Source organism: Maylandia zebra, linkage group LG1, assembly GCF_041146795.1.
Source record: "Maylandia zebra isolate NMK-2024a linkage group LG1, Mzebra_GT3a, whole genome shotgun sequence".
Lineage (NCBI taxonomy): Eukaryota > Metazoa > Chordata > Actinopteri > Cichliformes > Cichlidae > Maylandia > Maylandia zebra.
Genome location: NC_135167.1, coordinates 8,230,396 through 8,249,546, shown reverse-complemented (window position 1 = coordinate 8,249,546; position 19,151 = coordinate 8,230,396). Strand labels below are relative to the sequence as shown.

The 19,151-nt window shown below is 39.4% G+C and overlaps 2 protein-coding genes across 2 annotated transcripts; both read right to left on the bottom strand.

Annotated features, from left to right (window-relative positions):
• Positions 1-181: 181 nt before the first annotated feature.
• Positions 182-4,848, bottom strand: tm2d3 (TM2 domain containing 3). The gene is made up of 6 exons (XM_004539723.3): positions 4,687-4,848; positions 4,181-4,267; positions 2,613-2,767; positions 2,305-2,479; positions 1,601-1,676; positions 182-1,483 (listed from the first exon to the last, which is right to left on the bottom strand). Exons 1-6 carry the CDS (start codon positions 4,790-4,792, stop codon positions 1,318-1,320), a joined length of 765 nt encoding a protein of 254 aa, XP_004539780.1. The 5' UTR covers positions 4,793-4,848; the 3' UTR covers positions 182-1,317.
• A 1,422-nt stretch (positions 4,849-6,270) lies between these two features.
• On the bottom strand, positions 6,271-18,993 carry tars3 (threonyl-tRNA synthetase 3). Its single transcript, XM_004539724.4, has 19 exons — positions 18,663-18,993; positions 18,307-18,393; positions 18,010-18,197; positions 17,696-17,819; positions 17,326-17,450; positions 15,985-16,102; positions 15,836-15,900; positions 15,634-15,712; positions 14,773-14,919; positions 13,460-13,558; positions 10,870-11,036; positions 10,577-10,739; positions 10,288-10,425; positions 9,796-9,873; positions 9,581-9,681; positions 9,011-9,115; positions 8,285-8,357; positions 8,042-8,156; positions 6,271-6,770 (listed from the first exon to the last, which is right to left on the bottom strand). Exons 1-19 carry the CDS (start codon positions 18,984-18,986, stop codon positions 6,622-6,624), a joined length of 2,445 nt encoding a protein of 814 aa, XP_004539781.2. The 5' UTR covers positions 18,987-18,993; the 3' UTR covers positions 6,271-6,621.
• Between the last annotated feature and the right edge of the window lie 158 nt (positions 18,994-19,151).

Here is a 19,151-nt window from a genome sequence, read left to right as displayed (position 1 = left end):
ATATAGATATAAAGAAACTGTCCTGTTCAAGTAATTGTAGTTCTGCTGTAATCAACTGAGTATGTCAGTATATTTGTGTGGCCCTTCAACTGACAATATTCACCTCTTATTTTTCCTTTCAAAATTCTCTGGTGTTACCATACACTATAAATACATTTAAAAAACACACATGCACAGTGAATTGGTTAGCAGTGCTGTGTACATTTGATAAACAAATATTTCACAATTTTATTTTCTTAACTAAAAAACAAAATTTACAGTGCCCTTACAGAGGAAAAAAAACCAACTTAAATTGACACATAAAACATATTTACATAATGTGGGTGAATTAAAAGATTTTACAGTGTTAGTACACAGACTTCTGTAAAGGATGATGACGATTTCACAGAAAATTGCCACTTAAATGCAGAGGATATCTCCAACACGGAAATCACAAGGAGCCGAGTTTGCTATTGCAGCACATTTCAAGCGTTTCAATATTTATCACAAACACAATCATACACCGATTGTTATCTGTTCTGCAACTGAAATCCAACTACATGCTGCAGGAAGAGACAGTTACACTACTTCCTTGTGGTTTACTACCCAATGCTGTTGTGAGACTATAGTAGCTTTCATTTATTAAACATATGAACTTTTATAAAATAAAATGTACCCCTGTTTGGAGAGTGTTCTTACAGGTGTGACCTGCACTGCTGAATGAATGTAGGTGAAGAAATAAAGTACATGCTGAAATAACTGTTCAGGTTGTCCACTGAAATGACAATCAATAAAAAAAAAAAAACGCCTTAAATCCCTTCTGCACATTCATACTTTCAGGATATAAATATCACCTTTCAATTTGTCCTTTGTGTGGTGACACTATAAAATTCTGCATGGCCATGGTTACCATTTGACCCCTATTAAAGCATTTAACTTGCAATAAGAGAGAAGCAATGCACAACTCCAATGGAAAAGCGTTGCTCCACAGGAAACCACAGGTACCTATCAGCAAGACAGAGCCTAACCACTAGTTAAGTCAAAGAAACTGGACAGAGGTAATTACCGGTTCCTTATACTCCTGCACAGCACCATCTGCGCAATCTCAACAGGACATGGACGCAGAATGATTGGGATCAATCTGATGGTTGTGTGGGTAGAATCATCATTTGTGTGATGAAGAAAACACTTCCTGCTTGTTAGCAGATGGGATGAAGATGTGTTACACAGCGAGCTTAGCCAGCCAAATGTGCTAAGAACACAGCATCTCAGCTCTTCAGTCCTTTGAGAGTGAAGCAGTGTGAAGAGCAAAGCCAGCCATGTCCCCAGGGCTTTGCTTCAGATATAGAGAGAACCGTCAACAGGTCCTACATAACCAACCCCTATTAGAAGGACGTCAATCAAAGTCCAAATGCCTAGGCCTCCAAAGCTGAACAGTTTGCCCAGACCCTCTCTCCACTGGCCCAGGTAAAACCGGTCCGCTCCAAAACCACCAAGTGTAATGCTATGGAAGGAACCAGAAAAAAAATAAGTTTCATCACATATCCTAATCAATAACGTGTCTTTACATTTCCATTATTTAAGCTTGTTGTAATGGTTTTAATATTACTGTCAGTTTTACCTGAGTGCTAATGCTGTTGACCATTTGTATCCACCAGTCCAGTTACAAAATAAACGTTTTGGAAAACGTCTTTTACCTAAAAAGAAGTGAAGACATAGTGAATGCTTTCATGCACAAACAAGCAAAATTTAAACAAGCTGACTGAAAATACAACAAACATTACATCAAAAATGTCATGTGGAAATTTAAATAAATCCTCGCCAATCAGCTGATCTTAATCCCAGCTCACATCCGCTGATGTGTTTCCATCCTGCTGATAATTCGCATATGGGGCTATCCTATTTAAGCAGCTTCAGCCTGCATACAAATGCTGCTGTGTCTGCAAGTAGCTTTGCAACCCACCCCAACCACAGCTTCTTCACTTTATGGTGTTTCTGACTTAAATGTCTGCTGTCACAGATGTTTTATTCTGTGAAGAGGTCCTGCTCTGCTGCTCTACCTGCCTGTGCGGTTTCCAAAAATGGCCAAGCAACCATAAGGGCTCTCTAGACAAAACCCAAACATAGCTCTACTGCAGATGAAATAACAATCATACTTTGACTAACATTGTCCTGACTGAATAGGAGTTTTCCTTTAATAGCAACCATGAATGAAAACCAGTTTAACTTCATGCTGTGGACAAAACAGTTGCTGCTCTAGACTGCATGACTTTAACTGACGACTTTAGAACCTAATTAGGCTTTATAGTGGATCCTTGATCATACCTAAGCAATGTACATGATCTAAGACATCACAGGTGGCATTGTAGCGCTTGCGTGGGCAAGAGACTGTCATACAATTGGTGGAGTTTGTGCAGCGATACTGGGAAGGGTCCAGCTGCCAACAGAACTGACAGGTGATATTGAGAGAAAAATTGGTTTGCTGCTGTCCAGACTCTCCCTGTAAATACAAAGAAGAAAATAAATTTCACTACACAGCAATTCCCAAATTGAAGCCTTACTAACCCTCTTAACAAACAGATAAAGATGGTACAGAATTACTACAGACAAGAATATTTGACAATATTACTCACTATGCAGTGAACGCCTTTTTTGGGTCTACAGGTAAATAAAGTTGGTTTGCCATATGTGCACTTGAGATGGTAATCGCATTGAATGCAATGAGCTGGCAGGCGGTGACACAAACCCCCACTAGGACATTTGGATGTGTCTTCATCTGCAGGAAACACTACAAAAAGTCCACCACAAAGTTGCATTATCTATTTTAAGACATTTTCAAGCATGAATAATAAATATTTTGTGCAAAGTAAGCAGGCTTTCATTAAATCTGGCTGCTGGTGGTGGCAACAGGCTGTGACTTGTGATAACAGACTGTGGCGGCAAAATTAAAAATACTCCGCTTTCAAAGAGGGCAGGCCATTAAAGAGTCCTTGAGCAAAGCTATTTAGTCTTGATTGCTACATTATAGCTGCATGCTGGGCAGTAAAGGAAAACTGTTGCTGCTGTTGTTGAAAAGCAATTAACTTAACAAATTCTGGTTGAGATCAAGACTTTACTTAATGATATGCAGGTTAACAAAGAAAAAAAAACATGCAATACTTAGACAATGGAAATTAATTGTGTCTGAAGTAGGCAGTATTACTCTGATTTTGCACTGCATTTTATTCAGGTTCCCAGATAACATGGACATTCTTAAATATATGTAAAAACCTGCAGTTTACAATCTCATTACATACAGGAAATACAAATTTATAGTGATGCTCAAGCATGGGAAATAACCAACTTCAAATATGTCAAGTCCATCGCAATTGTATTTCTCCAAGCTTGGTTGGTTTTTTTTTTGTTTTTTTAATCAGTGCTGCTATGTTACAGCACAACTCAGCACCCCCAAGTCTCATGCTGTTTCCATCCTGTGTTCAGACTCAGAAATAATAATGTTGTATAGATGCTAAAAAGTGTCTAGGTCTACCCTTTCCCCCCCTTACAAATAAGACTGAATTAGGGAATTGATAAATAATCCTGATGTATGAGCAAAATCAATAGCAGCAGTGCTACAATGAAATCTTACCAATATCTTTAAGAAAATGTTACCTTTAAAATACATTTCAAATAATCCAGCATCAACCTGTGACAGGTGTGCCATGCTTTTTGCCCTAGAACAGCCTTCATCCCTCTAAAGAAAGGGGTTTGAGTTCAATTCATGAGGCATGAACTGAAAGTCCTGGTTAACAGGTTATTAATGGAAAACTGAGCTTGCTTACTGCTTAATAGAGCCGCATTTCTTTGTTGTTAAGTGCTATAAAAAATATTAAACAGAACGTCCGCTTGATGTACAAGTCACATCTTGTCACATAACTTCTTTATACAAATGAATCCTCAATTTCTATTTGAACCAAGCGAGGACTTGTTTTTCTAGCTTCATTTTGGACTACTATTCAAAAACTCACACTCAAAGATTTAAATTTGGAGTTCAGGAAACTCTAATAGTAACCGTTGTGAATGCGGCCCTTAGTCAATCTGTTTTTTAGTTTACAAACAGTAAACTAAAAACCACACAATATATAAATTCATTATTAATAAAAAAAAAAAAAACAGTTAAATAAATAACGTTACAGTCAGTATGTTTAATTTTGATATTTACCTGAGGCTGCATCGGGGACCACCGGGCTAGTGATGAAAGGTCCATCTCTTGTGTAGTGGGTCTCAACATTAGTTGTGCTCAGGGAACCTGACAACAAAGCGGACAGGTCATATATGGTTGAACAGAAATTAGAAGTCTAAACACGCGTAAGCAGCTAGAGACACTGGTTTTTCTTTTAATAAAACGTGCTAATTATTGCTTTACAATAATTTTAGGAAGCTACTACACAGAAGCTACTCGCTGACATGTTCTGTCATGCTACAAATTAGCATAAACAATGAACTGTTAATTGTCATAGCTTAACTTGCATACGACACAATTAACAAAAGGTGTTTTTGTAAAATAAATGTTGAATCCGTGTTGCTCACTACAGCCAATGTTTTCATTGCTACCTAGCTAAATAAACCAGTGTTATGCTAACTTGCTAGCTAACCACCTCATGCTAATTCAGTTGGGGAAAGGTAACGACCAAAGCGAGATCTATAAGTGTATTATTGTAAGCATACCGTTAACACACTGTAACATAAGGTCCATAAACAATACAGCGATAATTCCGTAGCTTTTAAGGCACCGTCCTCTGTCCGGTCTCCAAATCTGACAGACACTAGCCATTGTTACCGCAGAGCTAAAGAGAGCTGCATTCACGTCATGTAGGAAACTGGAGTGCTAATAGTCCTCTGATAGTTTCAAGCACGGAGATAGAGCAGTTTTTGTTTTGTTTTCTTTCTTTGTTTTAAATTAACAAAAATCACTAAAATAAAACCCCAAATAAGATCTGAAAATATTTTTCGTTTGAGGTCATTCTAATACAAATTAAAGGTTAGGCAATAGGGGAAAAAAAGACTAAGAAGAAGAAGAAGAGCCACTTTAATGTAAAAAAAAAAAAGTAAAAAGAAAAAAGCAAAACTATTATCAGGTTCTTTGGTTATTTAGTTAAAGCTGTGAACATGCAACGGAAATCATATTAAATTTCATATATATGGTGTTTGATAGAGGACTGCATTAGTTTAATCCTTTACCCATGACAAAATACATTGTGTATTAATGCCATTCCATAAATGCAGGACATTTTCTGCCAACCCATGAATTTGAAAATCTTGAAAAAGAATTTGAAAAAGGTCAGTCCTCTTTGAACTGTGTCAATGTGTCCAATTAAAGTGACCCTGTTATGTATATTACCAAAAGCAGACAAATTAATTTCAGGGTTTGCTGCCTTTATCTATACATCTACATTTTATTATTCAAAAGTCTCTGGAATTACACTGCTAGCATCCTTTTCTAAGAAAATACAAATACTAGGACCGATTTGCAGTCCTGTTACCAAACGTATAAAACAAACATTAAAAACATAAAATATTATTAAACATCACATTTATATCATAATCTATAAAGAAATCCAGCCATTTTAACTTCAACCTTGTTACTGCATCATACCGATAAAATAAAAACAAGCCTTGAAATAGTTACAGTAATCTTCAAAACTAACTGATCTTGTGACCTTAGTGTAAAACTAGAATAGAACTAAAGCTAAACAGAAATGTGCTATAATAAAAGTTTGAACCTTTCCCATTAAGATTGATGCAGCAAAAACCTTTCCCGTCTTCATCTTGCTACCCCTGGTGCATGTTTTAGCAACATTTTGGTCCGTTCTGTTTTATAAATTCTTAACTTTTTATGGAAATCACCTTTCTGGCGAGTCTATCACATTGTTCTGCATGCTGTGAGTTGTTAGAAAACAGTGAGGAAAACCATGGGTAAAATAAATTTTACCACCTGACACTGGTATGTTCCTGATTTGTTATTACATGCTGTATGAGGAGCTGGCTCAGTCTTGCTTATTACACAATAACAGCTGGAATTCCCATTATTGCCACCTATTAATCTACAGGCTTCATTCCAAAGCAACAGCATGATCAATAGTTATTACTTTGGAACAAATAAACTGATGAAGCATTAAAAAAAGTAAAAGAAAATTAACAAAAATGTGAAGACTGTCTCTACAAAATAAACCTATTGTAGTTTGTCATGATATCAAACTACTTAAAGATTAACATCTTCTGTTGTGAAAATAAAGAAACAAAGCACCCACATTTGGAGAATTTTTTTATTATTATTCCTGAATTTCCAGGCAGATCTTGGTGAAAATAGATTAGTGTAAAATTCACACAACTTTCATGTCTTCACGTCGTTTCCTTAAGTTATTGAGTAACTTTTCTTGAGATACACTTAGATTACCTTGACATAATTTCAAACCCACGCTACCTACAGTTTTCCCCCGTTCACTGACGATCACAAGAGCACTGCAGAGTAGTTGTGCAGGCCCAGTCATTACATCCACTTACAGAGTATCAGTTTATTTTGTCTGCACTTTCCCAAAAACCATCTTGTGTCCCTTGTTGCCGTTTCATGTTTGAAGTATTAAAATCCAAGCTGTGCCTAGATCAGAACTCCTCTTCTGCATTTTGACAGCGAGACTGTTTGAGCAGGGTCAGGCGTGCCATCACCTCGGACACCGGTAGTTCTCCGTGGACTTTGTTGTCCCTTGTGCGCACATTGACACTGTTAGTCATCTTCTCCTTCTCTCCAACCACTGCCAAGACACAAGACAACAACAACTTTACACGGGCCAAGTTTCACCACACACTCCCACTTTGCGTGCTGAATTTGTCAGCTGTTGGTGGTTAACCAGCTTGGAGGTCTGTTTGGCTTCTAATCAATCAATTAAGAATGTTTATTTTGATGACTTTGACAGATTTTCACTTATTCTCTTCCTTCACTACATCCAAAAATCTTCTGTGACACACCTCTTTTCTCCTTCCTGTTAGCTCCATATTCAAACACCCTTTGATAATGTATCCACTATCCCTCCTCTGAGAATGTCCAAATCATCTTAACCTTCAATCTTTAACTTTCTTTCCAAACCGTTCAATTTGAGCTGTTCCTTTGTTGTACACATTTCTAATCTTGTCCATCCTGGTCACTCCCACTTGAAATCTTGACTCGACTGCCTCCAGCTTAGCTTCCTATCTTTTTTTTTTGGGCCACCATCTCCAAACCACACAAAATGGCAGCTCTCACTAACATCTTGTAAACATATCCTTCCACAAATCACCCCTGACCCTCGACTCCCTCAACTCTGCCAGCACTTTCTTCTTCACTTGTATTATGTATTGTCCATTGCTTTGAATAGTTGACCCCAGATATTTAAACACATCCCCCTTCACTACCTCTACTTTCCTTGCATCTTTACTGTTACAAAGGTCAAACTCCTGCCTGACCTCATTTGATAAAATGTCCATCACCAATAACAACAAGAAGGGCCTCAGAGCTGATCCCTGATGTAATCCCACACTCAATCTTAAACACATCTGTCCTACTCCTACTGCACACCTCACCAAGGTCTCACTGTGCTCATACATGCCCTGCACCTCCCTCACATAAGTCTCTAGCACTTGAACAGTAAAGTTTCAGGCATTTTATTTGAATTCTTATCCATTAAGCAGGATCTGATCATCACAAATTCATTCTGAAGCAAGACTATGACCTCAGGAATTCTGTCAAAGAACCACTTTTCCTGACCAGAAGAACAATGAGTCCTGCAGCAGATGGCCTGGCCCCCACAGGGCTCAGAACCAACATTAGTGATTCAGTTTGGGAAAACATGAAGAGACAGAAGACACTGACATAGCCTAAATCCAAAGAACTGTGGAGAATTTAATTTACTTTGTATCGTGTTAAACTATGGACACATCGTTTTCACTCACTACAAATGTACAAGCATCCTCATTTACCTGTTATAGACCACACCTTTGTACAGTTTGTTACTTAATGATCTAACTTGGGGGTTTTATTTTTCCTCACCAAGAATGAAGTTATACTGTGCCAGCTGAGCATTGCGGATTTTCTTGTTTAGAAGGCAGCTGGAGTCCAGATCAGCATCTGCCATAAAACCAGCTTCTGTAAACTGCTTACACACCTGACATGTAGAAATTGTATTTGTTAATGTTCAGTACATTTCAAGAACTTTCCATACTTATTGTCATTAACTACTGCATTACAAGAAAGAAATAATCAGAGACTAAGGCCACAATGGGGAAGTCATACCTTCTTTGCGTAATCCTCACAGGATGGGTTGACAGGTACTAACATCACCTGACGTGGAGAGAGCCACAGAGGCCTGGTGGAGGGTGAAACATGGGTATTACAACTTTCACATAGTGAACGATAGAAACATGACATGATCCGTTTCCTCAACAAAAAGGAGCTAAAATCATGATCTGAGGAGGTAAAAATCATGCCATAGTTGGAGAGCTGTTAGTGACAATACAGGTAGAATTTTATAGTAAGCCAAGATGCCTACAATAATTATAAAGACCAAAACATATTTCTAAATAAAAGAAAGATCAAAGCAGTGGGTCATAATAGCACTGTATGTTAGTAGTTTTAGTAGGCCCATTGTGCTTATTGCCATCTCTATTTTGAACTCTAGTAAAATAGCTTTGCATAACTAAAATTGGGCTTCATGATCATCATTTGCCTGAAATAAGCAGTTTTAGCTCCTTTGCCTCCTTTTTAGACAGCTCTCTCCAGATTGGCCCAATCTCACAAATAGCTGGTTTGAACATCAGGTAGGTGGGGCTTCTGGTCTTACAGCCAGATGTGTGCCTGGGATCACCACAGGACAACTGAATGCTTGAAGACTGAACTGCTGGCTCACCAGGACTGCCATTTAAAATTTTAACCTTGTTTAATATGAGCATCCACTATTGTGACAGAAAGTACCAAAAATAATGGGTGTTGAATACAAAAGTAACCAAAACAACACATTACCATTTCCCTGCATAGTTCTCTGTCAGAATGGCAATCATCCTTTCCACTGAGCCTAAAATGGCACGATGGATAATGACTGGTCTGGATTTGTCATCCCCATCTTTTCTGTAATTGTAGCAAAAGAAACAAAAATAAAAACACTTATGTTAAATATGGTTGAATAAAAACATTTTGATGTATTGTTATATACACACTGACTTAGCAGCTCAAACTGGTTTTAATGTCAAGCACTCTTTTATTATTAACCCTGCAATCATTCTCATACCTTCCCATTGTCTTTCCAGAGACAATACTTTTCTGACACAGACGTCTATACAACTATAAACACCATTTATCCATGCACTGCCTGCTGTCTATTGCTGCACAGCACGTGTATAATTTTCCCCATGGTGTGTATATTAATTGAAGTTCCCTGTGAGTCTATAGCCTGCCACCTGCACAATGAGTTCAGATTTGCATAGAGCAGCACAGGCTGAGACATCTTATCCAGGAGGGGCTTAATGCGTAATCCTTGGCGCTGTAAAGCACACAGACTCAGCAGTGTGTCAATATTTTTATTAGGTGACTCACCCCACAAAGGTCAGATTGAAGCGGATGGGCAGCTGGAAGTCCAGCTGAATGGTTGCACACTGGTGGTAACGTCCAATAGCATCTTTGATCTTAATGTCAATCTGCAATAACACAGAAAGAATTATACTTCTTTCCAGACCACAGAAGGAAATTCAAACTGAGCCAGTGTTTGGAAGGAGTTTAAAAAAAATGAAATAAAAAGATTCATTCAGAACCTTGGGTCCATAAAAAGCACCGTCACCAGGGTTCAGTCTCCATGGCTCTCCAAACTCATTCAGGCTGTTTTCCAATTGCTGTCAAGTATGAGGTAGAGGTTAGCATGTACTTTAAACAATACAAGGCAATTACTGTAAATCACGCCAAGTAGAACTACAGTAAAGTCCATACTTGGGTATAGAGTTCAGTTTTAATTGGTGCTCTTATGCAATTTATAGCTGGACACCCGAAGGAATCAAGCCAAGAAAATGAGTAATGTCTTTTTTTGACAACACACCACCCACAGACAATCATGAAACTTCACAGATTTGACACTACTACTGCATAATTACATGGCAGGAGACCGATACTATCATCCAGAGTAGTTCTGTGTCAACATGAGCTTTTATTTGCTTAAATCTCTGCTATCCCTTTAGATTTATAATTCAGTAGTTGGATTTCCCTTTTTCACACGATTAACTACTTAAACTGTGACTCATGACACAGTTTACCTTCTCAGCTTGATTCCACACAGCAATGTCACCCAAATACTTGTCTGGGCGAGTGGAGAGGTGAAGCTGGAATGAGAATCCAAATACATCGTAAACACAGCGGAGGAAGTCCAGACAGCCCTTCATCTCTGACTCGATCTGTTTGAAAAAAACATATATACACATATGACTCAGCATTTAGGAAATGACTCATAATAAGCAGGTACGTGTTTTTAAAAGATGTTTTTCACATCTTGTTAGAAGCAAAAAAACATCCCACAGAAATGTTAAAAACTACTGATGTTGTGACCTGATCCATTGTGCAGAAAATGTGAGCGTCATCTTGCTGGAAACGGCGCACTCTGGTCAGCCCGGTTAGTGTTCCTGACAACTCGTTTCTGTGTAGGACCCCAAAATCTGCCAGCCTCAGCGGAAGCTCTCGCCATGAGCGAGGCCTGTGGCTGAACATCAGACTGCAGGAAAACCAAATTAAATTACTTATATGTATGAAGTAATGTGTGCGATTTTGATATACAAATTGAGAAGGAAAACAAAAAAAAAAAAAAAAAAACAGTATTTCTTTCCTGAGAGCTCTACATTTACCAGTGCCCGGGGCAGTTCATTGGCTTCAGAGCAAATATGTCATCTTCCACGGAGAAGGAGAACATATTTTCGCTGTAGTGCTGCCAGTGGCCAGATGTCTCCCACAGTTTGCTGTTATAAATGTTGGGGGAGGCTACTTCCTGAAAGCCTCTTCTCCAGTACTCATCCTAGAAAAACAACAAACCACATTGGCTAAACACACCATTTAGGCTGCACAGGTACTCAACTGAATCATGACTTCTGGCATGCAACCTTAAGCTGCAACAATGGAAATCACATTGTGTGGGCTGTATTTATCCATTTGTTGCCATTAAGCAAAACATTTAACAGGCTGTTGAGCTGTTTAGCAGCCAACAGTACAAAGACACTAACTGGAAGAATTTCTGTCAATGTGCAAAACTGTGAATACCAAAAAGGAAGTTGCTGAAAAAGAAAATGCTTGCTCACCCAGCTTTCCTAGTATTATTTACCAGAAAATGGAGAATTTCAAAACCTGGAAATAAATGAGTGCATGTACTGAAATACTCATGACACTTCAGTCAAAGTCAGCACTTGTTGTCTATAAATATGAGCTGGGTTCCCTGCAAAGTAACTTCTGACTATTAAATGTTTTGGTGAGATCTTGGAAAGGGAAATGCATAGCATGCTGGTATAATTTTCTCTGCAGTTTTAACAGCTATAAGTGATGTGATAATGATCTTACACCCTGTCTGTGCAATGTATGAGTTTGTCTTGGCATGGCTTGGTTTGGGGGTGTGTGCTGCGAAAGTCTTCAAGATGTTAGCATGTCTTTCCAAATACACCACGGAGACAAGTTCCTGTAGAGTCAGTGAACTTGTCTGAGCAGTTGAAGTTACGCTGAAATCTGAAGACTGAACTTTAAAGACCTTTTGAGAACTTCCAAATGTAGAGAATCTGCAGCTTCAAAAGTACTATTAATTTTCCTACTTTGACAACATGTGCAGAGAGGACTGGATACAGCTATTATCTTCAACTAAATGTACAACCCCAATTCCAAAATGTTGGGAAGCTGTGTAAAATTTAAACAAAACCCAACTATCTGTATGGTAGTACAATGTAGAAACTGAGAAAACGTACCACTTTCAAAAAAAAAAAAAAAAAAAAAAAATACTGTCTCATTTTGAATTTGATGGTATCAACATGCCTCAGTCCCTTGCATACAGAAAAGTCTCCAGACTAACAGACTCAATCTTCTGATATTATGCGCTGCAGATTAGATACTCAAAGTCTTTGCAATTTGTTGTTGGAGAAAATCATTTTGAAATTGTTTACTTCTGAGGAACTCTGTTGCTCCAAGATTCTCTTACTGTTGTCAGTTAACTAGTTGCAAAATATTCACCCAGCTCTTTTTTTGACCACTTTGTTTTCCCACCTTTTGACACTTGTTGCTTAAATTTAAATTGAGCAAATATTTTTCATGAAATAGTAAGGAGGTCTCAATTTAACAATTGGATATGTCGTCAATGATATATTGTGAATACAATACGGGCTTGCAAAAGACTGTATTCTATTTTTATTTGCATTTCACACATCTTCCCAAAATGTTCAGAATTAAAGAGTTTATGTACCATTCAGTTTGACCTATATTTAGGTAAAAGGGCCTTCATAAGGACCAGGCCACATTTCAGATTACGCACTGTCAGGGTCCAACCAAAGTTTTCTGAAGCTCTGAGGTATTGATGAACAAAGCTGAACAAAGCTTTTCACTTGGTGTTACTGTTAGAGAATTGTGGATAAATATGATTGTCATTGTGCAAGATGATTAGATCGTTAACAGGACGATTAGATCTTTAGCATGAATGCTGACTTCTGTTTCCTACACAGACACACATCACCGATCACATCACATGCTCATAGACACACATCAGATGTTCTCTTTTGCAGACACACATGACACATGTTCACATGTGAGTGTTTTATCTGTTGCATGATTAATGAGATGTTTGTGTGACCACAGAGTTAATAAAAGGCTGCAGGGGAGGCTGGCTCTTTGGAGTTGTCTGGGACCAGGTGAGGAGCTTGCAGCTCCAAGACCCTGGTCCAATCTGCTCCCCTTGCAAGTTAAAATGGATCGAGCTCCGTCTTGCTTTGTTCATGGGAATAAGTCTCTAAACCAGTGGGGCCTGCAAAGTGCAGACCTAACAGTTACGCTACTTATTTTTGAGCTTCTGTGATTGGAAAAGTCACAGCGAGTGGTCTGCAAGCCATTGAGAAGGCAATCACGATTGCTACTCTGAAAATGCAAAGCACAGTCGTCATGGACTGTAAAATGATTGTAAGGGTTTCTGTGGTTCAGTAAAGTCCTTCCAACCAAAACTTTACTGAGACAAACGATCCTAAAAGTCGACACAGTGTAATATGAAAACAATGTATATATGAATACTCTGGATCTGAGGCATACAATTATACACAAACAGTAATGATCCAAGCATTGACCTTAAACACTGCTTCACATCTACTGAGCTTGTAATACTGATATTCAGTTAATATTATCTGAATGTTCCTATAACATTTTCTCAAAATGATAAAGATATTGGAGATAAAATAAGCATTTGGCTGTATCTCCTACCCTGATGAATTCTGTCAGTGTGTGGTAGATGTAAGCTCCCCGTGGCATGAAGAAACAACTGCCTGGGCTGAGATCATGGAAGAAGAAGAGCTCTTGGTCCTGTGAAGCAGACAATTATAAAAATGATTTCATATCATCATTATCTGCAGGTACAGCCAGGAATAAACTCCATGCACAGCAGACCATCTGTCAGTGAATGACTGCCCACAACCTAACAAGAGAACAGAATAAACTTTTATCAAAAAGACTTAAGACACAATTTAATCACTATGGTAAGCACTGTTAAATCCAATTGAATAAATATTGTATTAATGACAATAAACTTTGCACTTTCCTTTGAAAAGAGGCTGTGAGATTTCAGTTTCTTGGCACTTACTTCTAGAAAGACCCCAATTACAGACCAATTTGAAATTCAAATCATGCAAAGGATTAAAGGAATGGTTTCTTATGAAAACACACACAGATACACACCCTCATCTCTATGTGTGCCAAAACATATTTGAAGAGTTTTGTTAAATTAACACATTAAGACCAGCTACTGCATTACAAGAATAGACTGTAGTAAGAGATTTAAAATGTACTGGGTCCATGCTGAACTATAAAAATAAAAAAAAGGGGGGGGGGGGGGGGGGGGGGGGGGTCAAATTAGAAAAATACCACCGAACACCGTCTTTAAACACAACATGTCACTTTTGCCGCCTCCCTCCAACTGGCTTTGACAGCCTTATAGCTTGTGTTTAATATGGAAACTGCGTTGTAATAAGTGCTGATTGAGGTGTTGCCGTCTGTGTCTCCCATGCTGGGTAACCAGCTGGGGCGCTCTGATGACTCACTCACACTTGTTCTGAATGTGCCAATGTGAGGAAACACAGTGCCCTCAGCTGGTACATAGCAGCAACAGGCGATCTGGTTTTCAAGTGAGAAACCTCACATTCGATCAGTCTTGTATGGCACTGAAAATATAGAGAAGCTGAGAAATCGGTTTGGCATTGAGTTCTGCTTGCTGGATTACATAACAAGAGAACTCCTCTTCAACCTGTCAAATAAATGCATTTCATTTCCCATTTCTTGTGTGCATGTTCACAGTTAATGCTTGTAGTGTTGGTCCAGGTTTGTTTCAGTGTTTTGACACGTCTATAGAACCACCGAAACAAACTAGTGAAGAAAAACTTCTACAAAAACCTGAAAGTGGATCTGTTTGCCATCACATTACATAATTACAAATTAAATTGCACTTAGTACTGGGTTTAGGATTTGGTTTTAGGCCTGAGTCAACTAGGCATGCTAAAACACTACTGCCTACAATGACTCACTTTTCCAATCTTGCGATGGTCTCTGTTCTTGGCCTCCTCCTGAAAACGTTCCCATTCCTTCAACATCTTTGAGTCTGGGAAGGATATCCCATAGAGCCTCTGCAGAGTCTCCATGTCAGAGCGTCCCTCCCAGTAGGTGGAAGAGTTCTGATGACAGAATTAAAAATGCTTTTTGACTCAGTTTGTTAGGTGCTTAAGCCTATGACAACATTTTGAAAAATCCCTACAGTTTGCATACAAGTAATCCCTCCAAATCTTTGGTGTCAGACAGGATTTTTTTCCTACTTTGCACCTAAATAGTGCATTCTATATTCCCAGTTGGAATTTGATTCTAAAGCGCCCTCTCAAGTCCAATTTCCTACTCAGAAAGTCAGAGCAGACTCAGCAGCCCAGAGCTATCAAGCCAAGATGGCAGGACTGCCCATAAAGGGTAGTAAAACTTAATCTATACAGTCACTGTTATTTATTTGCGACTTACCCAGAGCATTGATCGGGTTCCAGCTACGAATGTGCAGCAGCATAGTGCTGCATTGCTCTACCTTACTAAGAACAAAAACAAATCTTGATTTTCCTCGCTTTTTTCTGGAATCCGCTAACAAGTTCTGACATCCCAGTTCCAAGGTATCTGGAACACAGCACCAGTGTGATGCTGTAGAGGGTGTATTCTTGCTATAGTCATCTTGGGCATAAAGATTTTGCTGTTAAAACCTTCTGTTCTTTACAAAACTGTGAGTTAGATGAAAACGGACTTGAAGGGAAAGGCTTGGTTGATCTCAGACAATCTCAGATCTTATTTTTAACTGTGAAGCATGCAAAGATCTCTACTAGAGTCCAAGAACAAAAATATGGAGTTGGAAATACCTTGTAGATCTTCATGGCCTTGATCTTGCCTGTATGTCTGACATGTGGACCTCTGCACAGGTCAATCAAGGGTCCACATCTATCAAAGAATTGTGACTTACAACAGTTAGCATTACAAGAAAATAAAACTTTAAAAATAATAACAGTAACCCAGTGGACATTTCAAAAACACAGCAGTTCAAGTTAAAAATAAACATCTTACCTATAGACTGTAGTAGTTGGGGTGGTGACTTTCTCATTGAGAATGCGGCATTTAAATTTGTTGTACTGGAAGATGGAAACGGTTGGGGTTAGTAAGATATATAAGTCTAAGCAGAAGCAGAAGACACCAGTCTTAACTCTTTCACTCACCTTAAACATTTTTAGTAGTGTCTCCTTGCTGACTTCAAGTCTCTCAAAGGGCTGTTTTTCCTTCACCACAGCTTTACATAAAGATTCCAGGTCCCCAAACTCCATGCTGGACACACCTCTGGAAACAGCAAACATATTAAAAAGGACTCTAGGGAAAGGGACAGCCAACTGGCACAGTAATCTGGATGACATGTGGGTCAAAATCAAAACCCAAGAAGTAGAAACCATCACAGCTCACATCAAGTCAGTAGATGGGAAAATTAAGTTCATCTGGGAAGATACAAAGGACTCCTCGATGTGCACATTGAGGAGAATGCATTGAGGAGTGCAGCATTGATGTTTACCAGAAACCCCCCTCTCGAACACAAACTGAGTAATCAGGACCCTGCAACACCAGGCAGAAAACGTTTCCTCTAAGCCAGAAGGGAAAATGAAGGCACACACGCACGCACGCACGCACGCACGCACGCACAAAAACAGGTTCATCCCAAGGACAAAACACCCAAACACATACTAAACAACATAGTGTATATGCTGTGCAGTGCAGCAAGGAGTGCTCAGACCTCTACATTGGAGAAACCAAACAGCCACTCTATAAACCCATGGCACAACAAGAAGAGCCACCTCAACAGGACAAGACTCAGCTGTACATCTGCATCTGAAGGATAAAGATCACTCCTTTGAGGATGCCAATGTTTTCATTTTGGACAAAGACAGATTGTGTAAAAGAGGAGTGAAAGAAGCCATCTATGTCCACTGTGAACAACCATCCTTGAACAGAGGGGGTGGCTTATGACACCAACCGTCTGTAACCTATAATCCAGTTTTGAGATCCCTTCCCAGACGCCCACTCACATCTTGTGTCAATTGATCTCAATTAGTCACATGATAGGGTGAGGCAAGGTCTCGCAGTGGTTTCACCTGCAACCTCTGCTGATAATGACCCACACCTTGGCTCATGTGATTAGGCACATGATCAATACTGGGCCAACAATCCTCTTAAGGGACAACTCCCAATAGCGCTTAAAATCTGGAACTCTCCACCAACTGGTCTTAGAACTGAAGCAGCTTCTCAGGTGAGAGGTGAAACGTCTTCAAGAAACTCAAAGAAGTCTAGCCGCTTTTCATTTCAAGCTCCTTATATTAAGGGACTCAAGGTTAGTCAAGTCTGACATGAGGATGCTGTGGACCACCAGTCTATAATAAAAATCTCAAATGCATACACATGAATAATGATGATTATTGGCATGATTAATGCCAAAATGCCATACCAGAACATTCAAACTCGAATACAAAAAAATGTATGGAAATATTGAGCTATTAATGGCAATACTTGCTCACTTTTGTCCATCCAGGAACATGTCGTAGTAGAAACCGTTTTCTATGGGAGGTCCATAACATAAACAACCCCCATAAAAGCGCTCCATTGCCTCCCCCAGGATGTGAGCACTGGAATGCCAATACACCTAGGGATTAAATAACATTAACATTCTTGTGAGAAAAAAAAAAAGTAGTTACAGTAACTCAGTGTATGTTTATGGATGCCCTCATAAGTTTGTTTTGTACAATATTGAAAATATTTAAGAATAAAATTCATTGAATGATCTCAGAAACTGATTTGCAGTGCATTTATGTTGTGTCCCGCCAAAATCTGTATTTACAAACAATATTAAATAATTATTGACAACTTTAAAGGTTTAAGAGTACTCACAGCCTGAGCGTCCTCATTGTCAAAGCGCAAGATCTCAAGTGAGCAGTCCTGCTCAAGAGGCCTGTCCAGATCCCACAGTTCCCCATTTACCCGAGAAATCACAGCATTGTCAGCAAGACCCTGACTGAAAGACAAATGCAAATCTGTGTCAGCGGTTTCTCTCATTATGATAAAGCATGAGAATTAAGAATATTTGCAGAAAAAAAGCATAAAGAACACAGAGGCAACATTCTCTGTTGTTATTATTAGTAAATACCCACATTAAGTAACACAATTATTAGCTGATTATTAGTGATGAAATCAGTGGTACTAACCTGATATTACAGGCCAGCTGATATGGAGTAGTGACCCAAGCTTTGCCCTCCACCTTTCTCCCATCTGGGAGCTCCACTGTAATGGGCTTACGGTCTGCAGCTTTTTTTGACTGCAGGGCATCGCTCTCTCTCTTTAGTTCCTCATAAAGACTGAGACGCTCTGCAATGTATTCAGGCCAGGGACTCAGCTGAAGCAGATAAAAAATAAAATAAAAACAATCGAAGTCAAGAAATTGTCCACACTTTGGTATCAGCGTTTGGATGAACAGGATAACTTGCAGGTCCTGTGATCAGCACCTCTTTCATGCCTCCATCTCCTTGCACCTTGTCGTGTTTCTTCCCTTTCTTGTTCCCATCACCTGTTTTTGTACTCACAGTTGCCACCTGTTAATCAGAAAAGAGTGTGCTTCTTCAAACCTGCAATGTCCTCTTATCACGATTTCTGCCAAGCCACATTATCAGCCTATTCACCGCTTAAAGAGTGCAAACACATGGGCTTGACTAGGGTTGCTATTTCTGGAAATGGGGTAGCATAGCTTGCCATTTCACGGGACAGAGGCCCGCTACTCATAACGACACAGGACTACTACGGCTCACAGCTTACTCATATTACAAAAAAACCCGATTTAAACTACACCGGTCTGTATAATTACCTTGTTATTGTCAGCTCGGTTGTTTGTCTGCTGAGGTTTGGTGGTATTTTTCTGCGGAGCTTTGTCACACTTGGCTCCTTGTTGCCTCTTGCCCCGCGCCTCCTCCAGCTCCAACTCCGCCTGAAGACCCCGCCGGAGGTGCAGCAGCCGATACCTGAGCTTCTCATTCTCCGTCCGCAGGTTCTCCAGCTCCGGAGAGACCACCGCGAGACCGGCGGCGTCTAGACCTTGACCCAGTCCATCCCGGAGCGTGGATATTTCCCTGGTGAGGAGCAAAATTTGCTCCTCCTGGGCGGCCAAACGTGCAGCCAAGCACTCCGCCATCTTTAAATGACCACCAATGACAGCTGACTTCCGCTGAGCTTTTATAGAAAATAAAAGCCTCGACTCCAAATTGTGGTAAAAGGACAAACCAAAAAAATGATCTATCTCTAACCAAATTAGATTTGATATAGAGTTTTACATGTTTTACATTAATACTAGGTTAAA